This window comes from Sturnira hondurensis, unplaced genomic scaffold (genome assembly GCF_014824575.4).
Source record: "Sturnira hondurensis isolate 20B ecotype Veracruz unplaced genomic scaffold, ASM1482457v3 Scaffold0015659, whole genome shotgun sequence".
Taxonomy (NCBI): Eukaryota; Metazoa; Chordata; class Mammalia; order Chiroptera; family Phyllostomidae; genus Sturnira; species Sturnira hondurensis.
The window spans coordinates 1,863,593-1,889,684 of record NW_028088290.1 but is presented as its reverse complement, the minus strand read 5'-3'; the positions used below and the strand labels follow the sequence as shown (position 1 = coordinate 1,889,684).

At 34.8% G+C, this 26,092-nt stretch overlaps 1 protein-coding gene across 2 annotated transcripts in view; it reads left to right on the top strand.

The window, feature by feature from the left end:
• The window catches only part of DYNC2H1 (dynein cytoplasmic 2 heavy chain 1), a 346,577-nt gene that overhangs the window by 36,922 nt on the left and 283,563 nt on the right, over nucleotides 1–26,092 (top strand). For both annotated transcript variants that reach the window (XM_037065338.1, XM_037065337.1), the window contains exons 15-29: nucleotides 1,103–1,201; nucleotides 2,212–2,351; nucleotides 2,435–2,663; nucleotides 3,774–3,901; nucleotides 13,117–13,232; nucleotides 14,128–14,255; nucleotides 17,852–18,001; nucleotides 18,884–19,089; nucleotides 19,821–19,976; nucleotides 20,069–20,183; nucleotides 20,685–20,855; nucleotides 21,879–22,261; nucleotides 23,832–23,964; nucleotides 24,069–24,186; nucleotides 25,777–25,889. In XM_037065338.1, the coding sequence (XP_036921233.1) occupies nucleotides 1,103–1,201; nucleotides 2,212–2,351; nucleotides 2,435–2,663; nucleotides 3,774–3,901; nucleotides 13,117–13,232; nucleotides 14,128–14,255; nucleotides 17,852–18,001; nucleotides 18,884–19,089; nucleotides 19,821–19,976; nucleotides 20,069–20,183; nucleotides 20,685–20,855; nucleotides 21,879–22,261; nucleotides 23,832–23,964; nucleotides 24,069–24,186; nucleotides 25,777–25,889 (2,385 nt within the window). The remainder of the gene's footprint in view (nucleotides 1–1,102; nucleotides 1,202–2,211; nucleotides 2,352–2,434; nucleotides 2,664–3,773; nucleotides 3,902–13,116; nucleotides 13,233–14,127; nucleotides 14,256–17,851; nucleotides 18,002–18,883; nucleotides 19,090–19,820; nucleotides 19,977–20,068; nucleotides 20,184–20,684; nucleotides 20,856–21,878; nucleotides 22,262–23,831; nucleotides 23,965–24,068; nucleotides 24,187–25,776; nucleotides 25,890–26,092) is intronic.

The window sequence follows — 26,092 nt, the reverse complement described above, 5'->3', positions numbered from 1 at the left end:
TCTTCCCCTTCTGGTACCCCTATAATTCAGATGTTGGAGTGTTTAAAGATGTCCTGGAGGTTCCTAAGCCTCTCCTCATTTTTTTTGAATTCTTGTTTCTTCCTTCTTTTCTGTTTGGTCATTTTTTCCTTCCTTCTGGCCCACTCCCTTGATTTGAGTCCCAGTTTCCTTTTCATCACTATTGGTTTCCTGTGCATTTCCCTTCATTTCAATTAGTTTAGCCTTCATTTGTTCCTCTAATTTGTGGCTAAAACCAATTCCGTGAGCATCCTGATCCACCAGTATTTTGAACTGTGCATCTGAAAGGTCGGCTATTTCTTGGTCACTTAGAATTATAGGCTCTGGGGATTTGAGCTGTTCTTGAGTCATAATATTTGGTCTGTTCGCACCTGTTATGTATGAGGGGTGGAGCCTTAGGTGTTCACCAGGGCTGGGTGACCCAGGTCACTGGGTTGTGAGGCTGTATGTGGGGATAGGATCAGAGAGGGGCAGTGGTGGTCCCCTCTGCTGCTTCCCACCTCTGGGGCCTACCCGGTCTGTGTCACTGCTCGCTCCTTTGCTGGTTTATCTGAGCGCGAATGTGTGACTGCAGTCAGCCTGCTGCCTTGCGCCCTCACTGGGTCCGCCTGTTGCTACCGCACACCTGGGATCCGCCCATGGCTGCCTGTGTGCCAGAGTCGGGAGATCTTTTCTGCTGGACTCTGCTCCAGTGCTGGCTCCACCCCTCTTACCAGTCTGGTTGAACGGTTTGTTGTTGTCGGACTTCCGTATAGTTCAATTTTCTGTGTTTTGGCTGTGTGTTTGTTACTGAAACTTTGTTGACTTTAAACTTGGTTGTGAGAGGAGGCACAGTGTTTCAACCTACGCCTCAATCTTGGCGAAATCTCTTCTTCAACTCTTTGGTGATCAGACTTCCTTACAGTTTTATTTCCTGTCAGTTCTGGTTCGTTTCTTTTTTTGATTTATTGTCCTTCTTTTGGTTGTGTGAGGAGGCAGAGTGTGTCTACCTATGACTCCATCTTGGGCAGAAGTCCAGTTTTTCCACTGAGAATTTACTTATTCAGGCGACACTTTGAGACTAATATGCTCTTACTTTTAATAGGTGGTAGTTCTTATGAATATTGATCTGCTTCGGCAGCAACAGCGTTGGAAAGATGGATTACAGGAACTGAGAACTGGCCTAGCAAGTGTAGAAGCACAGGTAAAGCATGTTTTACATTGTGTCTGTGCTTCCAAACATGACTGTGTCAGAATTCGAATATATGAGTTGTTGCAAAGTTTATGAAGGCTACTTATAAATCTTTACTAATCAATTCCTGAGAAAGCTGGAATTTGACTGAATTATATATAAAGACCATAAAATAACATTGAATTCACATTTAAAAGTATAAAAAGTTTCTATTTGTCTTATGGAACACCAAATCTCTCAATTCAGAGTTAATAATTTTTTGACTCGGTGCTTACATATCTGTCATTTTTTTAGTTTCAGGTGAGTGTGACATTTGTAGAACTCCAAGTTAAGTTTAGGCAGAAGGTTTATGATTAAAATAACTCTATCAGAACTTTTTTCTTTTTTGGGCAAAAGTTTAGTGTTATACACATTTTGATATAAGAGGTGATGTACACAAAAATGGCTAGCAGAAAGCCTGCTACATATTCTGTATGATCTTTGTTGAATAGAAGTTAGGTTCCTTATACATTTACACATATTTTTCAGTTCTTATAACTTTAAGAAAAAACAAAAATTAAAATATTAGAATTGCTATGTTTGTGATTATATAGAAGCAAAGAACATGTAAACTATCCTGAGCAGTCTAATATTTTAAATTTAACATGTTTTAAAATGTAGAAGGATTGTTTAGGGTGTGAGAAGAGAAGAAAAGATCTATACTTGTTATGATTTTGAAAAAAGACTAAAAAGTTCACCAAAAAACCTGTTGTTCCAGTTAATGTTTTCATAAAATAAAGCCAAAATGTAAATCTACTTAGTGTTAACTTAATTTTTTATGTTCTATCTATGGACATAAATATTAGAGACTTTCTTTTTTAGCTCTATATAAGCTCTCATGCTACAAATAGAAATTAAGGAGTTGCATGTTTTAAAATAAATTTATTGTTTATATTTTACCTTATGTGATGTGAAAGCGTTAAATGAAAACTTTACTGTACTACCTATATTTTAAAATAAAATATGTAAATATAACATATTAGGGATTCCAAGCAAGTGACATGCATGCGTGGAAACTACACTGGAATCACCAACTGTACAAAGCTCTGGAACATCAGTATCAGATGGGCTTAGAAGCGCTTAATGAGCATTTGCCAGAAATAAATATAGACTTGACATACAAGTAAGATTTTTTGAAACCCACTTTATTTTTCCATCTAAAATTTTCTAAAACTTTATATTTTAAAGTTACTTATTTACTTTCAGGCAAGGACGGTTGCAATTCAGGCCTCCTTTTGAAGAAATCCGTGCTAAATATTACAGAGAAATGAAGAGATTTATCGGCATTCCTAATCAGTTTAAAGGAGTGGGTGAGGCAGGAGATGAATCTATTTTTTCTGTTATGATTGATAGAAATGCAAGTGGATTTCTGACTGTTTTCAGGAAAGCAGAAGATCTATTTAGGAGATTGTCAGCTGTTTTACACCAACATAAGGTATAGAACATGGAATTTTCCATCCTTTTGTTATACTGTTTCATCAGATTGGTTGAATTAGTATTAAATGTACAAACCAATAGTTTATCATCAGTGGCATGAAATAAAAATACTGCAAACCAGAGAGCCAGAGTTATGGATTCTTATACAATCTATACAAGGTAGGTTTATGTCTTTGACTATTTGAAGTTTGAGAAACTAGGTTTTTAAAACATTGTTTCTGTCAACCTGGAATGTGACATGACTCTATTGTGTCAATTTTAATTCCTTCTAATGAAATATGTATGTATATATTTTTTTCATTCATTGGAACAAGAGCAATACATGAAAGAATGTCTTTGAAGTTAGTGAAATTGAGATGATTAAATACCTTACTTGTGTTTGAATGCATCATTACCGCTAACTCTGAAGTTAAACCCTAATTGCCTTCATTGGTCATTTATATTGACTCTGAGAGATGATTGAGAATTACACCAGTTTTTTTCTTTCCTTACCTGAGGACAGTTTTTCCTTGCCTTTTTTAGAGAGAGAGGAAGGAGGAGAGAGAAAAACATTGATGCTAGAGAGAAGCACTGACTGGTTGCCCTCCATGTGCAACTGGACCAGGGATCATACACTCCTGGACTGGGGATTGAACCCACAACCTTTTGGTTATGGGACGATGCTGCAGCCAACTGAGCCACACTGGCCAGAGCGCAACAAGCTTTCTAACTGCCACTACACTGCTTCTGCATTTAAAGTTTTTAGAATCAGTTGACTATGGATACTTTTAAATTTGTAGCTTGTGGTGTCTATTTGTAGCTTAAGAGAGATGATTCTATCTTAGTGCACATCATATTTGATAGGAGAAACTAGTGAAAAGGCTTTTTTCAGTCTCCAGAAAAGTCTTATGATCACTGTATTTTTTATTGTCATTTTTCCTGTTTATTTTTTAGATGACACAATAATGCATATATTTAATAATGATTACTTACTTAAGTTGAAATTTACTTACAGTTACACTTGTTTCTTTTTATTGGTTAGACCCTAATCTCTATTAATAATTGGACCATAAATTTTGAAATGTTAATTTATTAGTTGTATTTCTTTAAGAATATTTTTCATTCTTAGGAGTGGATTGTAATCGGGCAAGTTGATGTGGAAGCACTAGTGGAAAAGCATCTTTCTACTGTTCATGATTGGGAAAAAAATTTTAAAGCACTGAAAATAAAAGGAAAAGAAGTAGAACGACTTCCAAGGTATTAGAAGTTAATGTAATAGTACTTATTTGTAATAAGCCTTCTGACAGGCCTTGTTTAATTGTGCATATGTTATCCATAAAAGATAATATCCCTTATAAATTCATTTGTTTATTATTTCAATAAGTATTTGGCAAGCACTTATAATATGTAAACTCTTGTTCTATGTGAATACAAAGACAAAAGAGGGCAGAATATGCGAGATCAAGTTGCTTTTTCTCTGGTAGTACAGTAAGTCAGGTGTATTTGATGATTAAGTCAAGCGCACGCAGGGGTTAATAGAGTGGGCTCTGGAGTTGGGTGGCTCTTACCAGCTGCATTACTTTGATGATTATTTAGACTCTGGACATTAATTTTTTAACCTTTAAAATAGCTACACCTATAGTATTTATCTCACTGTGTTTCAGGGATTAAATGAGTAATTTGCATATAAATTACTGTCACAAGGTGAGTTCTCAATAAATGTTAGTTGTTACTGTTAAAATACCAGATAGAATTCTTTATATTCCATATTTGAGATTGAACTAGGCTGTGGAGATTTACGGGATGATAATACCTCATCTATTTGGGGCAAAATCCGAGAACATATTCAGGTAGAAATATTTGAACTAGGATTTGGACAGGTTGTTATAAGAATTGGTGATTAACGCAGAGCCTCTCAGGAGAGGGATTCACATGCTGAAAATAAGGTGGTTAATTAGAAATTTGAGTAGAGTTAATGTTTTATTAGGGCCTAGAGAGATACTCCTGGAAAAGGGTAGGTAGGTACAGATTTTGGAGAGCCTTACATTCTGCATTAGGGAATTTGGATTTTGTTCATGTTAGAATGGTTCGCTACTGAAGATTTCTAAACAGAAGGGTGTCAGTACAAAAGCTATATGCTAGGGAAGTTAATTTGGAAATAATAATGTATGGTTGAATAGAGAGATCCTAGAGGAAGGAAGGGAGTCTCTCATCATCCAGAAGATCAGTAATAATTAATTGAATTAAGTTGTTGGATACAAAATGGGGAGGAGGAAATATGAGGTATTAAGAGTCCTTATTTGCGGGGGATGTTGAGGGATGAAGAATAGCGAAGAGACAAATGACTTAAGGGTGTGAGCTTAGATGATTGGGACAATGACAGTGCCTTTAATATTAGTTTGAAGTAAGGAAAAGACAGAGCTCTTGTTAGGCTAATATGTGGGGTTTCTAATCTCTGTGGGATACTGTCTTTGACCCCAATCTTGTCTGTTGTACTTGACTTTATGCTGTCTCCTGACTGCACAAAGACCTCTGTTGCTAATGCTACTATTTGTTTATCCCTTACTGTAGATAGCTTTTCTAATTTTGCTTTCCTGCCAACCCTAAAAAGAGCAAAAAGAATTTCTGTCTCACATTTCATTTTTCATTTTTTGTTTCTTGCTAATGAATTAACATATATACATCTAGTTAGTATAAACATACATACACATGGATATTTATTTTATGGATACTTTCTGGATATGGGCTGTATGCTTAGAAAAGCCATATTCTTATGATGTAGTTCTGATACTGTAGTAAGAGTAAAATTTGGGGTATACTATCTGTGGCTATTTCATTCTATCTATGACTGAGTAGAGAGTCTCTGTTGCATGTTACCAATATTTTCAAATGAGAAGTGAATGTTAGTCTTCTCTACAGGATTCTGTAGTCAGTGAGTACAACTCTGCTTTAATCCTATCACTTTATGTTAATTCATATACACCATAATATATTTTTGGTGTACCAAAATCATCTCTATTCATGTATCAGATACTAGAAATCTGGACACTTTTTGTGTGAGGATCTCAAAAATCACGTAAACTCTATGTATCAGCTAAAACTTACCTATTATATGTGTTGATGGTTGAGAACTGGAATTTAAATCTCTCCAGTTAGTGGGTGAATGAGAATAAATAAATGAGACTTTAAAAGAAGATTATGTTTTAAAAATAAAAACTGTGAGAATTTAACAGTAACTTGTAACTTGTTTTCTAATAATGCTATCCTTTTTAATACGTAATGCTTTTTACGTATTAAAAAGAACAAGTAACTTTAAAAAAAATCTTTGTGACCAAAATTAGCAGACTTTAATTTAAAAAAAAACAAAACAACTTCGTGTAACATAAGCCAAATATAAAATTTTCATCAGGTAAACAAGTCTGGTTCAACCTCTGTTTGCTTAGAACAATACAATTTGTGTTAAGAGTACAGTAAAAAGAATTAGTGTTCTTAAAAATGTATGCCATTTTTTCCATGACCATTAAAACTTTTTACTTGTTTTATAATTTTTGAACAATAATTAAAAAATTTAAATTATAGTTCACATACAAGATTATATTAGTTTCATATGTACAACCCACTGATTAAACATTTTATAATTTATGAAGTGATCACCTGAATACAACTAGTGCCCATCTGACACCATACATAGTAATTATAATATTTTTGACTATATTTCCTATGCTGTAGTTTACATTCCCATCACTGTTCTATAACTACCAATTTGTATTTCTAAATCCTTTCACCTTTTTCATATATCCCCATGAAACCCCCACCCATCTGGCAATGGTCAAAAATGTTCTCTGTATATATGAGTCTGTTTTATTCTGCTTGATAATTTATTTTGCTTTTTAGATTCCCCTTGTAAATAAAATCATGTGCAATTTGTCTTTTTTTTTCCTGACTTATTTGACTCATCACATACCCTCTAGTCCCATCCGTGTTTTTGCAAATGGCAAGATTTTTTTATGGCTGAATTGTAATTTTGTATATGCACCACTTCTTTATCCATTCATTGATTGGTGGATATTAAACTTGCTTCCATATCTTGGCTATTGTAAATGATGCTGGAATGAACGTAGGGATGTATGTCTTGTGTTTTTGATTTAGTGTTATAGGTTTCTTCAGGTAAATACCAAAAAGTGGAATTGCTGGATTGTCCTTTGTCTCTTGTTATAGCCTTTGTTTTAAAGTCTGTGTTGTCTGGTATAAATGTTCCTATCCCACATTTTTTAAATTTCCATTTTATTAAACATCTTTTTCTATCCCTTAAGTTCCAGTCTGTGTGTATTTTGATCTGAAGAGTCTCTTATAGGCAGTATATATGAGGGTCTTGTTTTCTTATCCATGCAGTCAGCCGATGTCTTTCAATTGGAACATTTAATTCATTTGCATTTAAAATATTCATATAAGTATATTAATCATCACTTTTTATTCATATTTTTTCTTTTTCTTCTTAAAGAAGACCCTTTAACTTTTTTTTTGTAATACTGGTTTGATGGTGATGAACTTTTTTAGCTTTTTCTTGTCTGGGAAGCTCTTTGCTTTTCCTTTGATTCTAAATGATAGCTTTTCTGGGTAGAGTAATCTTGGTTATAGGTCTTTTCTTTTCATCACTTTGAATATTTTGTGCCGATCTATTCTGGCCAGCAAAGTTTCTCTTAACAAATCAACTGACAGGCTTGTGGAAACTCCTTAGTAGGTAAATAATTGATTTTCTGTTGCTTTTTAAAAAGAGTCTCTCTTTGTGTTGAACCTTTGCCATTTTAATTATGATGTGTCTTGGTGTGGGCCTCTGGATTTTATCTTATTTGTGACTCTTTGCTTCTTGAACTTGCATATCTATTTTCTTCACCAGTTTAGGGAAGTTTTCAGTCATTATTTATAAAAAAAGGTTCTCAGTTGCTTGATCTCTCTCTTCTTCCTGATACCATTATCTTGCAGGTGTTGTTATGCTTGATGTTGTTCCAGAGGCCCCTTAGACTACCTTCAATTTTTTTATTCTTTTTTTGTTTTGCTGCACTAATTGCATGTTTTCTGCTACCTTGTCTTCCAGATTGCTGATAGGACCCTCTGATTCATCTAATATGATATTGATTTTTTTCTAGTGTCTCTTTTTTGGTTTTAAGACTTTATTTATTTTTAGAGAGAGGGCAAGGAAGGGAGAAAGAGAGGCATAGAAACATTAATGTGTGAGAGAAACATCGATCAGTTGCTTTTTGTATGACCCCTACCTGGGACCCGGTCTGCAATCAAGGCATTGCCCTGACTGGGAATTGAACCAGGGAACTTTCAGTTTGTGGGATGATGCCCAACCCACTGAGCCATACCAGTCAGGACTCTAGTCTATTCTTCATTTCAGTTACTGTATTCTTCATTTCTGAGTAGTTGTTCTTATGTTTTCCACATCTTTTTTTTGTGTGTGCTCTTGAAGCTCTCACTAACTTTCTTTTATAAAAAAGATTTTACTTCTATATTTTTAGATAGAGGGGAGGGGAAGGAGAAAGAGAGGGAGAGAAACATCAATGTGTTGTTTCCTCTTGAGTGCCCCCTACTGGGCCCTGGCCTGCAACCCAGATCTGCCTAGGAATGGAACTGGTGACCCTTTGTTTCACAGGCTGGTGCTTAATCCACTGAGCCACACCAGCCAAAGCTCTCATTAAGATCCTTGAGCACCCTTATAAATGTTTTGAATTCTGTATCTGTTAGTTTGCCTGCTTCCATTTTAGTAGTTTTTTTCCCTGGGGATTTCTTCTGTTCTTTCATTTGGGACACATTTCTTTGTTTCCCCATTTTGGCTACCTCTCTGTGTTTGTTTCTATGTATTAGGTAGATCTGCTATGTCTTTGAGTCTTGGTTGGATGGCCATATGTAGTAGTTGTCTTGTTGGGCCCTGTGGTACAGTCTCCTTGTGATCTAAGCCAGGTGCTCCAGGTGTGCCCCCATGTGGGCTGCATGCATTCTTCTGTTGTAGTTGAACTTTTATTGCCATTGGCACTTTAGTGGGAAGGATTGACCCCCAAGGCCGATTGGCTACGAGGACCAGCTGTGACTATGGAGGAGCTGCTCTGCAGGGACCAACTCCATGGAGCAGAACTTGCTTCGTGGAACTTTTTTGCCCGCAGAGTTTGCCCTTTGAGTATGTTGCTTGTGGAGGTGGTTGGGTTGTTCTGTGGTGTCAGAAGATGGCCACTAGATGCGTTGTGTTTGGAGCCTTCCAGGAGGTGCAGATCAAGGTTAGCCACCACCTCTGCCCTGCCGAAAACCATTTAGCATTAGCTACAAAGCTATCTGCAGATGACTACTACTTGTGTTGAGTTTAGAGACATTGCGGAGAGGCCACTCTGAACCAAGGATAACTGCTGCAAATACTGGGTTTGGGACTACTTAGCAATAGGTATATGGTACACAGAGGCCAGGTGCTGCTTGTTTAGGGTTTGTGAATCTCTGAGAGATTTTAGGAAAGTCTGCAGCATGGGCCAAGACAGGCCATTTATATGGAAAAGCCATTGGAAGCAACTTGGGTGGGTCAGCAGAATGGGTGGGGTTCACAGTTATTCCCGGGTTAATGGAGATTCAGAGGTGCCCACCAGCTGGCTGTATGGGAGAAGGGCTCTGCAAAGTAACAATGGTCTTTGTTAGGACTATTGTCTTGGAGAAAGCTGTTTCTCTAGCCCTGTCCCCATAGCTGGACAAGTCAATTGCTCTCCATATTTCTCTGGTGCTTTTTGATCTGCTGTCCCTGCATTGTGGCTAAGAGTGAGTGAGTCCATCAGTAAGTAGGCCTGTGCATGGGCCCTTTAATTGGAAGAACTGTGACTCGGAGAGCCCTTTGTCTCACTCAGCCACAGTCCCCACTGGTTTTCACAGCTGGAAGCTATGAGGACTTCTCTTCCTGGAACTGGAACCCTGGGCTGGCGGACGTGGTGTGAGACTGGGACCCCTTCTTCTCAGGGACTACTTCTTCACCGCAGTAGTCGAGATACCCTCCTGGTTTTTAAACACCACATATTGGCTTGAGACTAGTCTCTTCTGCATCTATACCTCTCCTACCAGTTTCTGTGTCGCTTCTTCTGTATATCTTAGTTATCGGACTACAGTTCAGCTGGACTTCAGGTGGTTGTCAATGATGGCTGTTTTGTACTTTAGTTGTAATTTTGATGTGGTCATGGGAGGAATCAAACATAGCACTGACATACTCTGCCATCTTGACCAGAAACCTGTTTGTTTAATTATCTAAAATACAAAAGAGTACAATGGCAATTGCTGTTGGTATTTGATACTTTGGGCATATTAGTACATATACTTACAAAATTTGGATCATACTGTATCCTGCTATTTTTAGTTAACACTCTTTCAATGGTATTTTGCCACACTCTTACCTAATTTTCAAAACTGTGATTTTTAATGATATGAATATAGTACAGTAACTTATTTAGCCAGAGAATTCTGGCCAAGATGGAGGTGTAGGTAGATGTGCTTTGCTTCTTTGTACAACTAAAAGAAGGATGACAACCAATTTAAAAACATAAAACAACCACAACTGTTAGAAAATCAAATTGATTGGAAGTCCAACAACCAAGGACTTAAAGAAGAAATATCCAGACTGTACCACAATACAGCGAAGTGGGTGGCCCCCCTTTGGCTCTGGCAAATACCTAAGGCAACATAACAGGTGTGCTGAAACAAAGAAATATAGCCCAAATGAAGGAACAGATCAAAACTCCAGAAAAAGTAACAAACAACAAGGAGATAGACAACCTATAAGATGCAGAGTTTAAAACGCTGGTAATCAGGATGCTCACAGAAATGATTGAGTGTGGTCACAAAATAAAGGAAGAAATGAAGACTATACAAAGTGAAATAAAGGAAAGTATCCAGGGAACCAGCAGCAAAGGGAGGGAAACCAGGACTCAAATCAACAAATTGGAACAAAATGGAGAAATAAACATCCAATTGGAACAGAATGAAGAAATAAGGATTTAAAAAATTAGGAGAGGCTGAGGAACCTCTGGGATAACTTCAAATGTTTCCACATCTGAATCATAGGGGTACAAGAAAGGGAAGAGGAAGAACAAGAAATTGAAAACTTATTTGAACTTATAATGAACTTATTTGAACTTAAAACTTATAATGAATGAAAACTTCCCCAGTCTGGCAAAGGAAATAGACATGCAAGTCCAGGAAGCTCAGAGAGTCCCAAAGAATTTGAATCCAAGAAGAAACACACCAAGGCACATCATAATTAAATCACCCAAGATTAAAGATAAAGAGAGAATCTTAAAAGTAGCAAGAGAACAGGAGACACTTACCTACAAAGAATTGCCCATAAGACTTTCATCTGATTTCTCAAAAGAAACCTTACAGGAAAGAAGGGGCTGGAAAGAAGTTTTCAAAGGTATGAAACGCAAGGACCTACATCTAATATTGCTCTATCCAGCAAAGTTTTCATTTAGAATAGAAGGGCAGATAAAGTGCTTCTAAGATAAGGTCAAGTTGAAGGAGTTCATCATCACCAAGCCCTTATTTTATGAAATGTTAAAGAGACTTATTTAAGAAAAAGAAGAAAATAAAAAATATGAACAGTAAAATAACAACAAATTCACAACTACCAAGAACTGAACCTAAAAAGCAAAAAGAAAAACTAAGCAAACAACTAGAACAGGAACAGAACTACAGAAATGGAGATCACATGGAGGGTTATCAGTGGGGAGGGGGTGAGGGAGTATGGGGGAAAAAGGTTTAGGGAACAAGAAGCATAATTGGTAGGCACAAAATAGACAGGATGGTGATAATAGTATAGGAAATGTAGAAGCCAAAGAATTTATGTGTACAACCCATGAACATGAACTGAGGTGAGGGGAATGTTGGAGGGAGGGCAGATTCAAGGCAGAAGGGTATAAAGGAGAGAAAAAAATGGGACAACTGAAATAGCATAATCAATAAAATATACTTAAAAAACATAATGAAAGTAAAAAAAATTATTTAGTCATTCCTTCTTTTGGCTCATTTCTAAGTCTTTACTATTATAAATGTGTATTAACTTGGAGTCTGCCTTGAAAATTTCCTTAGAAGAAATTATGAAGATGAAGTTATTAAGACAAAGCGTATACCTATTTTAAAATTAGGTGATACACATTGCTAAATTGCTCTTCACAAAAGTTGTATTGTTTTATACTCCTGCCAATAGTCTGAGAGCACTCTGTTTGCCCACACAATTGAAGATATGAATCAAGCCAATGAACAACAAGTGCTGGTGAGATTATGAAGAAAAGGGAACCCCAGTCCACAGTTGGTGGGAATGCAGACTGTGTGCAGCCACTGTGGAAAACAGTTTGGAATTTTCTCAGAAAACTAAGAACAGAACTGCCTTTCAACCTGGCAATTCTGCTGCTGGGACTCTACTCTGAGAATCCGGAAACACCAATTCAAAAGGACCTATGTATGCACCCCAAAGTTTATAGCAGCACAAGTTATAATATAGCCAAGTGCTAGAAGCAACCTAAATGTCCTTCAGTAAATGAATGGCACAAAAAACTGTGGTAAATTTACACAATGGAATTCTATGTAGCAGAAATAAGGAAGGAGCTCCTACCCTTTGCAACAGCATGGATGGAACTGGAAAGCATTATGTTAAGTGAAGTAAGCCAGGTGGTAAGAGACAAATACCATATGATCTCACCTTTAAGTGGAACCTAATCAACAAAACAAACAAAGGAGCAAAATATAACCAGAGACACTGAAATAAAGAACAAACTGACAGTAATCAGAGGAGTGGGGGGAGAGGGATACTGAGGGAAAATAGGGGAAGGGTCGCCAAGGAACAATATAAAGGACACATGGAGAAAGCCAAAGCAGGTAGGATTGGGGGTGGGAGGCAGGGATGGGTGGGGTAGGAGTGAGAAATGTGGGAAAAATGGAGACAATGACATTTGAGTGATTTAAAAAATAACAAAACATAAAAAACAACTCATTATATGTTTGTCAATTTGATACGTTTATGTGTTTTTTGTTTTATTTTGTAAGTGCTTTAGTAATCTATATATTCACTTTCTATCCTTATTTTCTTTCCCCTATTACTATTGTTTGTACTTCGTGGGTTAGTGAATGTATTTTATAAGTATTTAAAAGTATGTTATGTGCTGTGACAAATAAAATTCGTGAATATTTAAATATATTTATGTTGATATATTAGTAATTCATACTCCTGCCATTTTAATAAGCTGGTATGATGGACAATAAAAAGTGTAATATAAAAATCAATGAAAATCATAATTGTATGTGGATGGCATATTTGCTAAATGAACTCTAAATATGGTTTATGCTTGTACTTTTGAGTTACATTTGCAATTCAAAATGGTAATATTATAATGATAGTCTTTCCTTCTAGTTATTCTTTTTCATGTTAAAATATGTCTATTGGCATTTTTCAGTGCTGTCAAGGTGGATTGTTTAAATATTAATTGTAGCCCTGTGAAGACTGTGATTGATGATCTCATCCAGAAGTTATTTGATGTGCTTGTTCTTTCTTTGAAGAAGTCTATCCAGGGTAAGGACACTTATATTTTTATTATAGAGGCATGCACTTTGATAGTTATGGAATATGAATCCCAGTGATGATTAAAATTGATACTGATATAGAAGGTATTATGAAATAAAATGATTAAAATGATAACTTTTAAAAAGTGTGAAAATTCATGTTCGTTTCTTAAGAGGTCTAAAAATTTAAGGCATTTTTATTATTTGCAGTCTTAGCTTGCTTGCATCAGTTTGTTGCCTATGTTAGTGAGACAGGGAGCTAATTTTGGTACAATGTGTTTCTCCTTATCTCTTCAAATGACTAGTATTTTGCAAGATACTATATGGTTTCTTCTTTCCTTTAAACTGAGATTTTTAGCATATTAGTTAAGACTGAAAAATTCCCAATTTTGAGTAAATTTTATTAAGAATAAGTATGTTTTAACTTCCTACTCAAAAGTTTTAAGTGCAATATAAAATAACTGAACTTTCACGAGAAGAAATTTCTTTGATTATTCCTCATTTTGTAATTTATGAAATTACAAAATGAAAGCAAATGGTAATTTAGGGTTTAATGTATTAGATTACTAAATTTTTTGAATTGTAAGATGCACTGGACCATATATAAATGCACTTAGGTTTTAGAGGAAGAAAATAGGAAAAAATTTTGAAGCAAAAAATATGCTAAAATTTTTAATAACGTAAATGATATAGGCTACTGCCCTTCCCCTGCCCCCCGCAACAGCGACCCAGGCAAGCTACATTCGGACTATAAGATGTAACCCCCTTTCCTCCCAAATTTGGGGGGGAAAGTGTGTCTTATAGTCCAAAAATACAGTACTTGTAATACTCCTTGATTTAGAATTGTGTAATTGAATATTTTTGGTGGTAATGGTATTTTTTTTATTTCAATGTTACCTATTCAGCTCATTTACATGAAATTGATACATTTGTCTCTGAGGCTATGGAAGTCTTATCAGTTATGCCCCAGTCTGTGGAAGAGATAGGTGATGCAAATATGCAGTACAAGAAGCTACAAGAGCAGAGGCCAGAGGTAAGAGTCACACAGTAAATTTTTAAATTTATTTTAACTGTACTGGAGATGTTAAAATTTGATATTCTTTGACAGTTTAGAAATATCATATAATTTCAGTATTATAAGGAAGTCCATATAATCTGGTCCAGTCAGTTCATGATTGGATTCTTAATGTTTTGTTGGTATAATTAAACAGTAACAATAATGCCTATTTTTGCAGTATATTTTATGATATGGCATATTAGAATAATACTAAACTTAAATAATTCATGCTGTTACTTCTAGGGTTGTGATCTTAGCATGGTAAAGTGTAAGTTATAATTGATTAGCAACACATACATACATGCTTATAGTGGAGGAGCTCATAATTAAAGACAAAGGTGAAAAAAGGTTCATAGCTACAACATTCAGAAGGATAGAGTCCAGAAGAGGCAAGCTAAAGTTTTACAAAACATATTATGAATGCTTTTAGTTATTGATGTGGACTCTGATTAGTGGTGTGCAAGGTGTTGTGGATGTGATGAACAAATTCACATAGACTGCAGGAGTCCTGCGGCGAAAATGGACAGCATGGCCACTCTGAGTGAGAGAGCACCCCGACCCTTGCCTGGACAGGCTTTTATTGCTTTCTGGGAGCAGTATATCAAAGAAGGTTCTCATTCATTATGCTCAAGTTTGCTTTACGTGATAACCTTTTACAGATAACAAAGAAAAGGATGTTGTTGATTACTCTTTATGGATAACAAAGAAAAGGATGTTGTAAATGCAAGGGAAAAAGTAGTTAAACTGGTTACACTCTGTCCTCGGGAGGTTTAGCACAGACTTTAGGGAGTTACTTCAAAGATATACATTAAACATCTGTTGTGTTAACTCAAGGTGAGGGAGTTTTAGCAAAAGCAAGCCTCAAAGCAGCATAGATATATATAACCCCCGTGGTGCACTTGGCTCCTGTGTGCCACCTCACACCTGTCGGTTTTCTGAGCCAGGGCTGAGCTACATTCGCCATTACTGTGTGGACTGGTTCCCTATATGTTATGTTTATAGGAAGGAGGAGAAGTAATTCCAATGAGAATATAAACTTTTATGTGTCCCTGCTATGTGATAGACTTAAAATTATTGACAATTTAAACATGAGTGAAGTAATATACCTTCATAGTGGGAGGAATTACAAACATTTCTTATGATGTGGTAGACTTAATTAAATGTATAATAGGCTTAAACATATAAATGAAGGTTTAAAGACAAAATAACATACTTGTCTAGTAGAAGGAATTAACCAAAGAAGCAATGAAAATATGGGCTGTGGCAGTTAGCTAAAGCACAGAGGCATTTGTTCATTTATTTATTTGACACATGCTTATTGATACCAGGTTCATTTCAGGCATTGTGCTAGGAGTTGTAGCTGTGAACATGCTCCATTCCTATGGAATGCACATATACACGCTCCTGTGAGTGGACAGTGGGAGAGGGAGAAAGAGGAAGGGAAAGAGGGAGAGAGAGAGAGAGAGAAAGAAGGAGTGACAGAAGCGAGAGAGCGAGCTCAGCTCAGGAAAGTTACTTCTATGGTAGGTGCTCATAGGAGACCTTCTCAGAGAGATGGCATCTGAAACGAGACTTGGATGACAAGGAGCCAGACATTCTGAGATTTGGAGGCATATCATTCTAGTAAAATGAACAAAAACTACATATTTGGATAGAAGTAGACTTGATATGCTCAAGGAAGAGGTAGATCTAAATATTGTCAATAGATTTAGTTATTGAGAAAGCCATAGTATTCAAGGAAGAAAATGGTATGAGGTAAAATTGGAGAGGTATGCATGGACCAGCTTATGAAGGTACCTTTAGACAATCATGAGGCATATGGATTTTTTGTAAGTGTAATCGAAAGTCCTTAGGGGTGTTTAAGCAGGGGAGTGACATGGCATGCTTTACTTTTGGAAGCAATTACTCTGGATGCTCTGTAGGGAATGGATTAGAGTGGCTGAGTCTAGTTAGTAGGATGTTGCAGTTGGTATATGAGAGATTGTAGAAACTTGTACCATGCAGCAGAGCAGATGGAAAGAACTGGCCAAATTGATATATTTTAGAATTAAAATGAAGAAGATCTTCTCATGCATAGACAGAGGGAGGTTAGAGAAAGAGAAATGAATATGTGTCTTAGGTTTTTGGCTTGAGCAGCTGGTGAGCTAATGGTACCATTTACTGAGATGAGGATGACTAGGAAGGTATTTGGAGATTGGAAGTGGTCTGCACTGAGATGTCAGGTAGAAGTTAAATGAGGAATATGGAATTTAGAGTAAAGACTAGAGATATGAATTTGGGAGTCATTTTTTACATCCATAATATTTAAAGTTATAGATTTAAACTAAGAGCACTTGGTTGATAAGCCAACAGTAGAGGGTGTAGTCCATTGTGATCATTCCAAAATTCAGAGTTCAAACCCATGTGGAGGCAGCAAACGAGACAGAAAGAAGTGGGAGGAAAAGCATGGAGTATATCATCACAGAACTGAGAGAAATGAATGTTGTATGCTGGGAACATGTGAGGCAGGAAGAAGTGACATGGGTCAGTATAAAGAGTTAGGTAGAATCAGGTCATGTGAGCTACATTTAAGATATTAAGCTTGATTCTGTGGACACTGGGGAGTCAAGCTAGGTTTTTAGGAGATGTATAAAATGCTATTTTGATATGTCTCTCCTTTGGTATGTGTTTTTGAAGGAGTAGGAATGGAGACAGATAGACTAGGAAGTTGTTGTAAAGTCTTTACAGGTTAACCTCAGTTTTGTTCTCAGATAGAAAACTAGAACCTGACTATTTTTTCTCTTTTCTTACTGATTTTTATAGTACAGCATGGCTCCTTGGTCTGTTGTTTTTTTCTGTATCTCAGATAGAACTGATGCTGCTCAGAGGTTGTAAAATGGTTGTTGAGATATATTTGAAATTTTTGTTGTTTATTATATATGCACAGTGATTTGAAAAAATCTTTCTGCAGAAATTATTGCTTTGTTGATTAGTGAAAGTACAGGTATTAATTTAAAGGACACTGTTGTTTTACAGTGCTTTAAAAGACTTAGAAGCAATTCAAGCAGTTTAGCACCCATTCCTATACCCAAACCGTTGAATAAACTAACTACACAACTCACGACATTTCAAGTAGAAACTGAATGCAGCAGCTTGAGTTTACTTCTTTATTTGTCTCTTCCAGGGCTTTTTTTTCTTCATTAAGTAGGATAATTTAGTTAACTTACACTTTTAAGTAAACAGTCATTTCATTTTTTTTTAGTATTTTCTAATGTGTGGAACATTTGTAAGAACTTTACTTTGAAAAGCTATAGTATTTTCTTTATGGGTTTACGGTTTTATTCAGTCTCAAATTTCCACTTCTGTTTTCCTTTTTTGACTTCTGATGACAGAGTGCCTTGGTTGAGTTTGTATATAATAATAGTTAAGTAAGCATTAGAAACTTTATATCCAGGAATTTGACAAATTATTTAAAAGGAAATATCTTGAGTTTTAATCAAGCAAATTATGAAACAAAAATTAAAATAGAATTTTAAGAAATTTGATAAAATAGCTTATTTTATTTTATTGTTATTATTTTATTTTACCTTTAGATTTTGCCCTTATTTCAAGAAGCTGAAGATAAAAACAGACTTTTACGAACAGTGGCAGGTGGAGGTTTAGACACCATTAGCAATTTGAAAGCTAAATGGGATAAATTTGAGTTGATGATGGAAAGTCACCAACTTATGATTAAAGATCAGGTAAGAACCTTTAGTCATTTTATTAAATGGAAACAGTTTCTTCTCACTTAAGATTTTTTGCTTATCTGCATTCTGTTATAGCTCAGGTTTATAAGAATTTTTATATTGCTGATGAATTTGACCTCCCTCAGTACTTCTATATACTGAGACACTTTACATAATAATGACCATTTCACATAGGTTATCTTCACCTACTGCCATTCAAGAATACATGCAACATTATTTTCAGTCTTTCTTATAAAAATGTTCTTTACTGCCTGTATATCATGTCTTGTAATGGGTACAGCCTGAAAGTTGCATGTATCTATCTATTGCACTCATGTCCCATTGCTCAGCCCTTTAGCTGTATTGGAGACTGGGCAATACCCTTAGATAGAACAACTGACAGACATTAAATAACTTTTTTTTTTAAATCGCATTACCTTTTTGCTTGTGGGTGCTGTTAATCACATGAATTATTACCTAAGGATGTTTGTTGTGGATTATCTCTTGTAAATTTGTGATCTAATTTTATGCATTTGAATCACTTTATTGCACTTGAATTCAATAATTAAAAACAATCTTTTGAAAAGTACTATTGTTTTTTTAAAATTTTTTTCTAGATTTTATTTATTTATCTTTAGAGGGGAAAGAAAGGAGAGAAGGAGAGACGTATCAATGTATGGTTGCCTCTCGTGAGTCTCCTGTTGGGAACTGGCCTGCAGCCCAGGCATGTGCCCTGACTGGGAATCGAACCGCGATTTGTGGTTCACAGGCCCGAGCTCAATCCACTGAGCTACACCCGCCAGGGCGTATTTTTTTAAAATAGAAAATAGAAGTAGACGTGAAAATAAAGTGAGATTTTACTCTGAAGTAAATGGTATTAACTGTATTGGCTTATAGATTGAAGTGATGAAAGGAAATGTGAAATCACGTCTTCAGATCTATTATCAAGAATTGGAAAAATTTCAAGCTCGTTGGGACCAACTGAAGCCTGGTGATGATGTTATTGAAACTGGCCAGCAAAATACCCTTGATGAAAGTGCAAAGTTAATAAAAGAGAAAAAAATTGAGTTTGATGATCTTGAAGTCATAAGAAAAAAGCTGGTGTATGTTTTTCTCTTTAAAACTGATAGTGCTCTTTTGAAAAAATGTTTCATATTTATATATTAAGTTAGGAATTTCTCATATCTGTTATCTTTATGTCTTTCTTTATAAACTTCAACAAAAATAACAAGTGCTCATGCTACTGCTTATGGAATACATAAAATTAATGGAAAATTACTGTCAGAAGATTTATGAAAAAACTAGCAAAATAATAAAAAGAGAGCTAAAAAATTTTTGTTGTTTTATGTTATAATGCTGCAGGGTATTAAATTTGAGCATTGTTTTAGGTTTGGTCTTTTTAGGCAAGTGTAGCCATAAACTAAGTGCTTTTGTAAGTGAATAGAACTTTTAGTATCACATTTATCAAATGGCACTATACCAATTAGATGAAGGATATCTTTGATTCTAAAAGCTATCCCTTTCAACTGAGAATATTCTCAGATTAATGTATAAATGTATACAATTTGAATACTTATTACATATAATGTCCATAAAATATATTTACATATATTATCAATTTCACTTTGACTCTTTTATAAAAAATTTATATTAATGAATTTAGAAAAGCTCATGACTAAGTAAAATTTTCACGTAAAGTTGGCATTGACTCCCACTGTTCACCTCTGCTATCAAATATGGCACGCACACACACAGGGAACACAGTTAAATAATGCTGGTATTTAACAGTTTTGCTTTTTTAAAAATGTAATGATATTTCACTATTTTTTAATAGTGATGATTGTGAACATTTTGGACTGGAAGAACCCAACTTCTCTTTGGCAAATAGCATCTCTAAAGACATTGAGGGCTGTGCACAGGTTTGGGCACTCTATGAAGAGTTTCAGCAAGGATTACAGGACATGGCCAAAGAAGATTGGATTACTTTTCGGTTTGATTCATAAACAATATTGAGACTTTTACAATTTTTGATTTTTGGAGGGATATAAGTTAGATTTAAGATTTGTTTCTGGTATTTTATAGGACCAAGACGTATCTGTTTGAGGAATTTTTGATGAATTGGCATGACAGATTGAGGAAAGTTGAAGAACATTCAGTAATGACAGTGAAATTACAATCAGAAGTTGATAGATATAAAGTAAGATAGTTTTACTTATTCTATTTTAAAATGGTCCTGGAACTCTTATGTATCATTTGATTATGTATTGGCTGAACTGTAACTTTAGTTTCTATATTTTTAAATAATTCCATTACATGAAAAAAATAGGAAGTATAGAGTAAACCATAGAAATAATTGATCTTTCAGCTACCAATATGAAAGAGGCTATGAAAGAAATTTCTGGTTAAAGTTATAAATCAGAGTATTTATACTTCTAAGAAATTTAGGATATGGGTCATTTAGTGTGTTTAGAATATAGGTCACATCCTAAAATAAAAATAGAAATATTAGCTTCAAAGTGTGATTAGTGTGTATCCATAATAAAAAGTTTTATATAATTTCTGTTTAAGGGTGTGATTTGAAGATTGTTAAATATGATTAAAATTTTTATACCTCATACTGAAAACAGTGAATGGAAATTTGCATTTTGCTCATACATGTGTACTGTGCATGTACATATGTCCTTTTTTTTTTTAACAGATTGTAATTCCTATCTTGAAATATGTGAGAGGGGAACATCTTTCTCCAGATCACTGGCTTGACCTTTTTCGTCTTCTTGGACTTCCGAGGGGAACTAGTCTAGAGAAACTATTGTTTGGTGATCTTCTCAGATTAGCTGATACAATTGTTGCCAAAGCTTCAGACCTTAAAGTAAGAGTCATTTTTATAAATATTTCATGTATCTGACCTTTGTTCACATGTGATTTTGCTTTGTATTTGGTTATATAGTAAAACAGCAAGTTAAATTTTTTCTCTCAAGTAGTGACAGTGTTCCATTATTCCATCATTCTTTCATTAGTAATACTTCTGAATATATCTAGCACTGTGTAGAGGACTACAGAAACAATAATATAAACCCCTTCTTTGAGAGAGAAAAAATATGAAATAAAAAATGTCATACTTTAAGAATGTAGTCAGCTTTGATAAAAAACCAAAGGAATATGAATCATCTTACATATAATATATTTAAAATCATGGGATATATTATAAATAGAAGCTAAGGGATACAAAAAACACAGAGAGCTAAACCAAGAATCAGATTTAGAAAAGGTTTCAGCTAAAAAAGGTTTCAAGTAAAGTAAAATTTGTCACAATTCCATCATAAATGGCAGACTTTCTATGTTGTCTCTGTCCAACCAATACAATAATAAAAGGACTCCTGTTCTATTTCCTATCTAAAACTGTTCTATTTCCTACCTAAAAGGTATGCTTGTTGATAACCCTGGAGCATATGTAGGTAATCGTGAGGGTATAAAGCATCACTACTATAGAAGATAAATCTGGATGATTGCTTATCACTTTAGATGTACTAGGACTTATAATTAAGTTATAATAAAATGCCTAAGGTATGGAAAACTTCATATGAACCAGATTGTTTTGTGTTTTGCTATGGCTGTTAGAATTTTGTTTTGTTTTGTTTAGAAGTAAAAAGCATAAGGCAGAACTTTGTATGTGCTTTGACTGCATGAACCTGGGTACTTGGTATCTGATATCCATGGATACATTAGGCAGTAATTCTCTTTTATTTCATGTAAATTATATCCACTTACATTTTTTGTCATATGATATAAAGCCAGATCAAATATATATCTTCTTGTAAAATAGATTTCTTACAATTTATTTATATGATAATTAATGTTGAAATAATAAATATGGATATTTCCTGTTAAATAGGATTTAAATAGTCGGGCACAAGGTGAAGTTACAATCAGAGAAGCTTTACGTGAACTTGATCTTTGGGGTGTTGGAGCAGTATTTACACTGACTGATTATGAAGACAGCCAAAGTCGAACCATCAAGCTGATTAAAGACTGGAAAGACATAGTAAATCAAGTTGGAGATAATAGATGCCTCCTTCAATCCTTAAAGGATTCTCCTTATTATAAAGGATTTGAAGATAAAGTGTCAATTTGGGAAAGAAAACTCGCACAGTTAGATGAGTACCTGCAGAACTTGAACCATATTCAGAGAAAGTGGGTGTATTTGGAACCCATTTTTGGCCGTGGAGCACTGCCTAAAGAACAGACTCGCTTCAACAGAGTCGACGAAGACTTTAGGTCAGTACGACTACACGAGCCAGAGACACAAATGGCAGTTTTATGCATATTCTAAGGTGTTTAGTAGAAGCTGATTACCTTTGCATTGCTGTGGTTGTCTGTGTACTCCAATTCTTTCTTTACTGGATACGTAGCTGTTTCTGAGGAGTTGTTTTCTCCAATTCAGCCATGTACTTTTCGAACCATTTTGAATTGTTCACCACTTTTGTTTTGCCATTGTCTGTACATACCTAATATTTCTGAAAGTTACCAATTTACACCTTTGCTATTTTAAATTTGATGGACATTTTTCATTCCTTATTTAGATTTATCTCTGATTAGTATTTAATAATGTTAAGCAATTCTTTTTTCTTTAAAGTCTCTTCCCTTGGTTCTGTAATACTGTCCTCGAGTGGCTTTTTGCCTGTCTCCCTGCTTCTATTCCTAGTTCCTCGTGCTGAGACCTCTCAAAACATTTAGATGTAGGTATTTTCAAAGTTTCAGTGTTAGATTCTTTTCTCACTCTGTATTTTCTTCTTAGATGATCTTAGGCACTTGAAGTGTCAGTTCTCTTCTATTTGCTGATGTCTCCTTAACCTCTATGTCAAACCCATATTTCTTTTTTGAGCTCAGATTATACTAAACATTTTTAATCATCAAGTCAGAAATAAAATCTTAAGTTTATGCCTTTCCCACAAATCTTTTCTCTTTAAGATTTCTGTCTCAATAAATGCTGAAAAGCAAGAATAGAATCTTTGACATCTGCCATTTTCAAATCCATTAAATTAGCAAATTTTGTTGATTCTAAACCATTTATTTTAATATATCCTTTATATTTCTATTTGTTTGATTTTATTCTAAAATACTTTTGTTGTCACTAGCTTTGACTACTGCCTAGCCTCTGACTTATTCTTGTTTTGTCTAGTAAGTTTTTCGTGTAACAGCCAGAATAATTTTTTTCTAAACGAAGCTTCATCACTTCTTTCCTCTGTTGCTTTATGAAAAGCTTTAAAATGCTTTTCTTTTTCTCTAAGGTTAAAGAATGATCCTCGTCTCCTTCTCTACCTTTTCTTACACAGCTCTCTTTCGTTGCTTTAGTGGCTCTAGACTCCAGTTTCTCAGGCACACCCAGCTTCCTTCCAGGGTCTTCGTCCGAGACTATTTCCCTTGTGATCACCAACTTTTTTCTTTTTATTTATTGTCTCAGCTTAAATTACTTCCTCAAAGAAGCCATACATTAGGGTTGCCCTGTTAGGCACTTTAGTAATACTTTGTAATTTTCCTTTTTAGCAGTTATCATAATTTCACTTAAATGTTTTGAGAAATTGTTTAATGTTTTTCTCCATCACTAGAGTACTAGCTCTGTTATGTGGGGCTTACTATTTGTTTAGTGAATAAATGAAATGATAGAATTTGCAATATGGGAAGTTAGAATGGTAAGGGGGTGTTATTAATTTTTAGCATTATTTATTAGAAGCATAATTATGAGTTGCCGTTAGATAGTTTTACTCCTAGTTTAAGCAGGTTAGAAAATAAATACATTGATATCAAGCTGTAAAATAGATGTGAAAATGCTGCTCTTCTTTTGTAGATCAATAATGACTGACATCAAGCAGGACAGCAGGGTCACAACGTTGACTACTCATGCAGGAATCAGACATTCTCTGCTGACAATACTTGATCAGCTTCAGAGATGTCAGAAATCACTGAATGAATTTTTGGAGGCATGTTTTTCCTTTTTTCAATCTTTATATAATAAATTATGAGCTTCTTACTATAATAATTATTTGAAAAGATAAGGTTTTTCTTTTTATTTTATTTTTATTAGGAAAAACGCTCAGCATTTCCAAGATTTTATTTTATTGGTGACGATGATTTGTTAGAAATACTGGGCCAGTCTACTAACCCTTCAGTGATTCAATCTCACCTTAAGAAGCTGTTTGCTGGTAAGATTCAACATTTATTCAAAAGATATTTATTGAGTTTCAGCTATCTGCCAGACATAATGTTAAACTCCTAGGTAGACTATTAAGTAAAATATAGGTCGTACACTCAAAGAACTTAGTTTAGTGTGGGAGATAAGCTCGTAATTTGACAAGTATAATATGACAATTCCTATAGTTTATATAAGTACGTGGCGTTATACCTGCATCTATGAAGGCATTTAGGTCAGTTTGGGGACATCACAAAGATGGGGATTTATAATATGAAATCTGAAGGATGTATATGTCTTAGCTAGAACAAAGATGGGGATTCGCAGTGAATAGGCTCTGTAGAGGCTTGGAAGTGAAGGAGAACATGTCCCTTCATTATTAAGTTTAAGGTCTCCTGAATGAGACAATCCTGAATGATATCTCCATCATCCAAATGGAGATATCCAGTGGGCAGTTTTGTCAGCAGAGAGATCTGGGGTGAAAATGTATCATTGGAAGTGATTTGTATATAGTTAATAGTTACCATATGGAAGGAAATAGATAAGATTACCTGGTGATAATAATTCTTTTATGGAAATAAGTAAGATTATCTGAAAAAAGTGTAGAGTAAAAGTGCATATTCTTTCACTTAGGTGAATCACTTTTATTGGGTAATTGCAAATGGAATTGGTTTGCTACAAAAATAATGCCGATTATTTTTTTCTTAAAATATTTAATTTGTTGGATAAGAGTCATATTTTTAAGTTAACTTTAAGAAGAAGAAAATTTTCATTATCTTCACTTATAATTAGGGGTCAGCAAACTACAGACCCACAGGCAAAATGTGGTCCAGTGCCAGTTTTTTTTCCTTTAAATAAAGTTTTGTTGGAACATAGTCATGCGTTCCTATGAACACAGAGACCTATGGCCTGTAACAACCTAAAGTATTTACTCTCCGGTGCTTTACAGAAGTTTTCATAAGCACTGCAGATCTGGAACTTTCAGGCGTTTTTATCTGTAACCGTGGGCTGTGGGAGGTAGTGGGAAGAGCTCCTGAGATCAGAAGGCTTGCATCCAGGCTCTACTACTTATTAGTCCGTTATTACTTAACTATTACCTTAACTATTAAACATTTTGAAAGTAATAACTTACTTGGTTTTTCTGAAGGTCAAAATTAGGTAACGTGTTCATGTTTTCTTTGTTGTTGTCAAATATAAAGCAAATTTCAGATTTTGGGTAAGGAAAGCCCTATTTGCCCTCCTCCCTTCCCCTCATCTTTCTGTCTCAGTATCAGCGAAATCATGTATATATTCTTGTGCACTCATTTGTTTCTGGCTCGTTTTTGCTCATTATAATGCTTTTGAGATACTACAACTATATATTAATTGCTAAACAGCGTTTCATTGTTTGAATATGTCACAGTTTATTCATTTAACTGTTGATGGGAGTGGGTTTCCCATTTTTGATTATAAAAAGCTGTTCTATTGCATTATATAATATAATTAACAGAATTCTATTGCATTGTAATACATATTGTGAGGTATATACCACGTGGTAATTATATATGATGTTTAGTAATTATCTTTAATCATTTGTATTTACATTGTTGCTTTTATATTATAGGTATTAACAGTGTGTGTTTTGATGAGGATTCAAAACATATAACAGCAATGAAATCTTTAGAGGGAGAAATTGTACCTTTTAAAAATAAAGTTCTTCTATCAGATAATGTAGAGGTAAATAATTCTCTCGCAAGTGTGAAAATAAAAGAATTTATGAATTTTGTATCAAAAGTTACTTAGTTAATTTGCAGGGTAAAGTTGATAATTTAGGCCTTTTAGGAAATTCATGTCTTTAAAAAATGATTTTGTGTGTGTGGTTCAGAATGATTTGATATTAACGAGAACATGGATTTTTAGCCTTTGGAAGAAGATAGGCA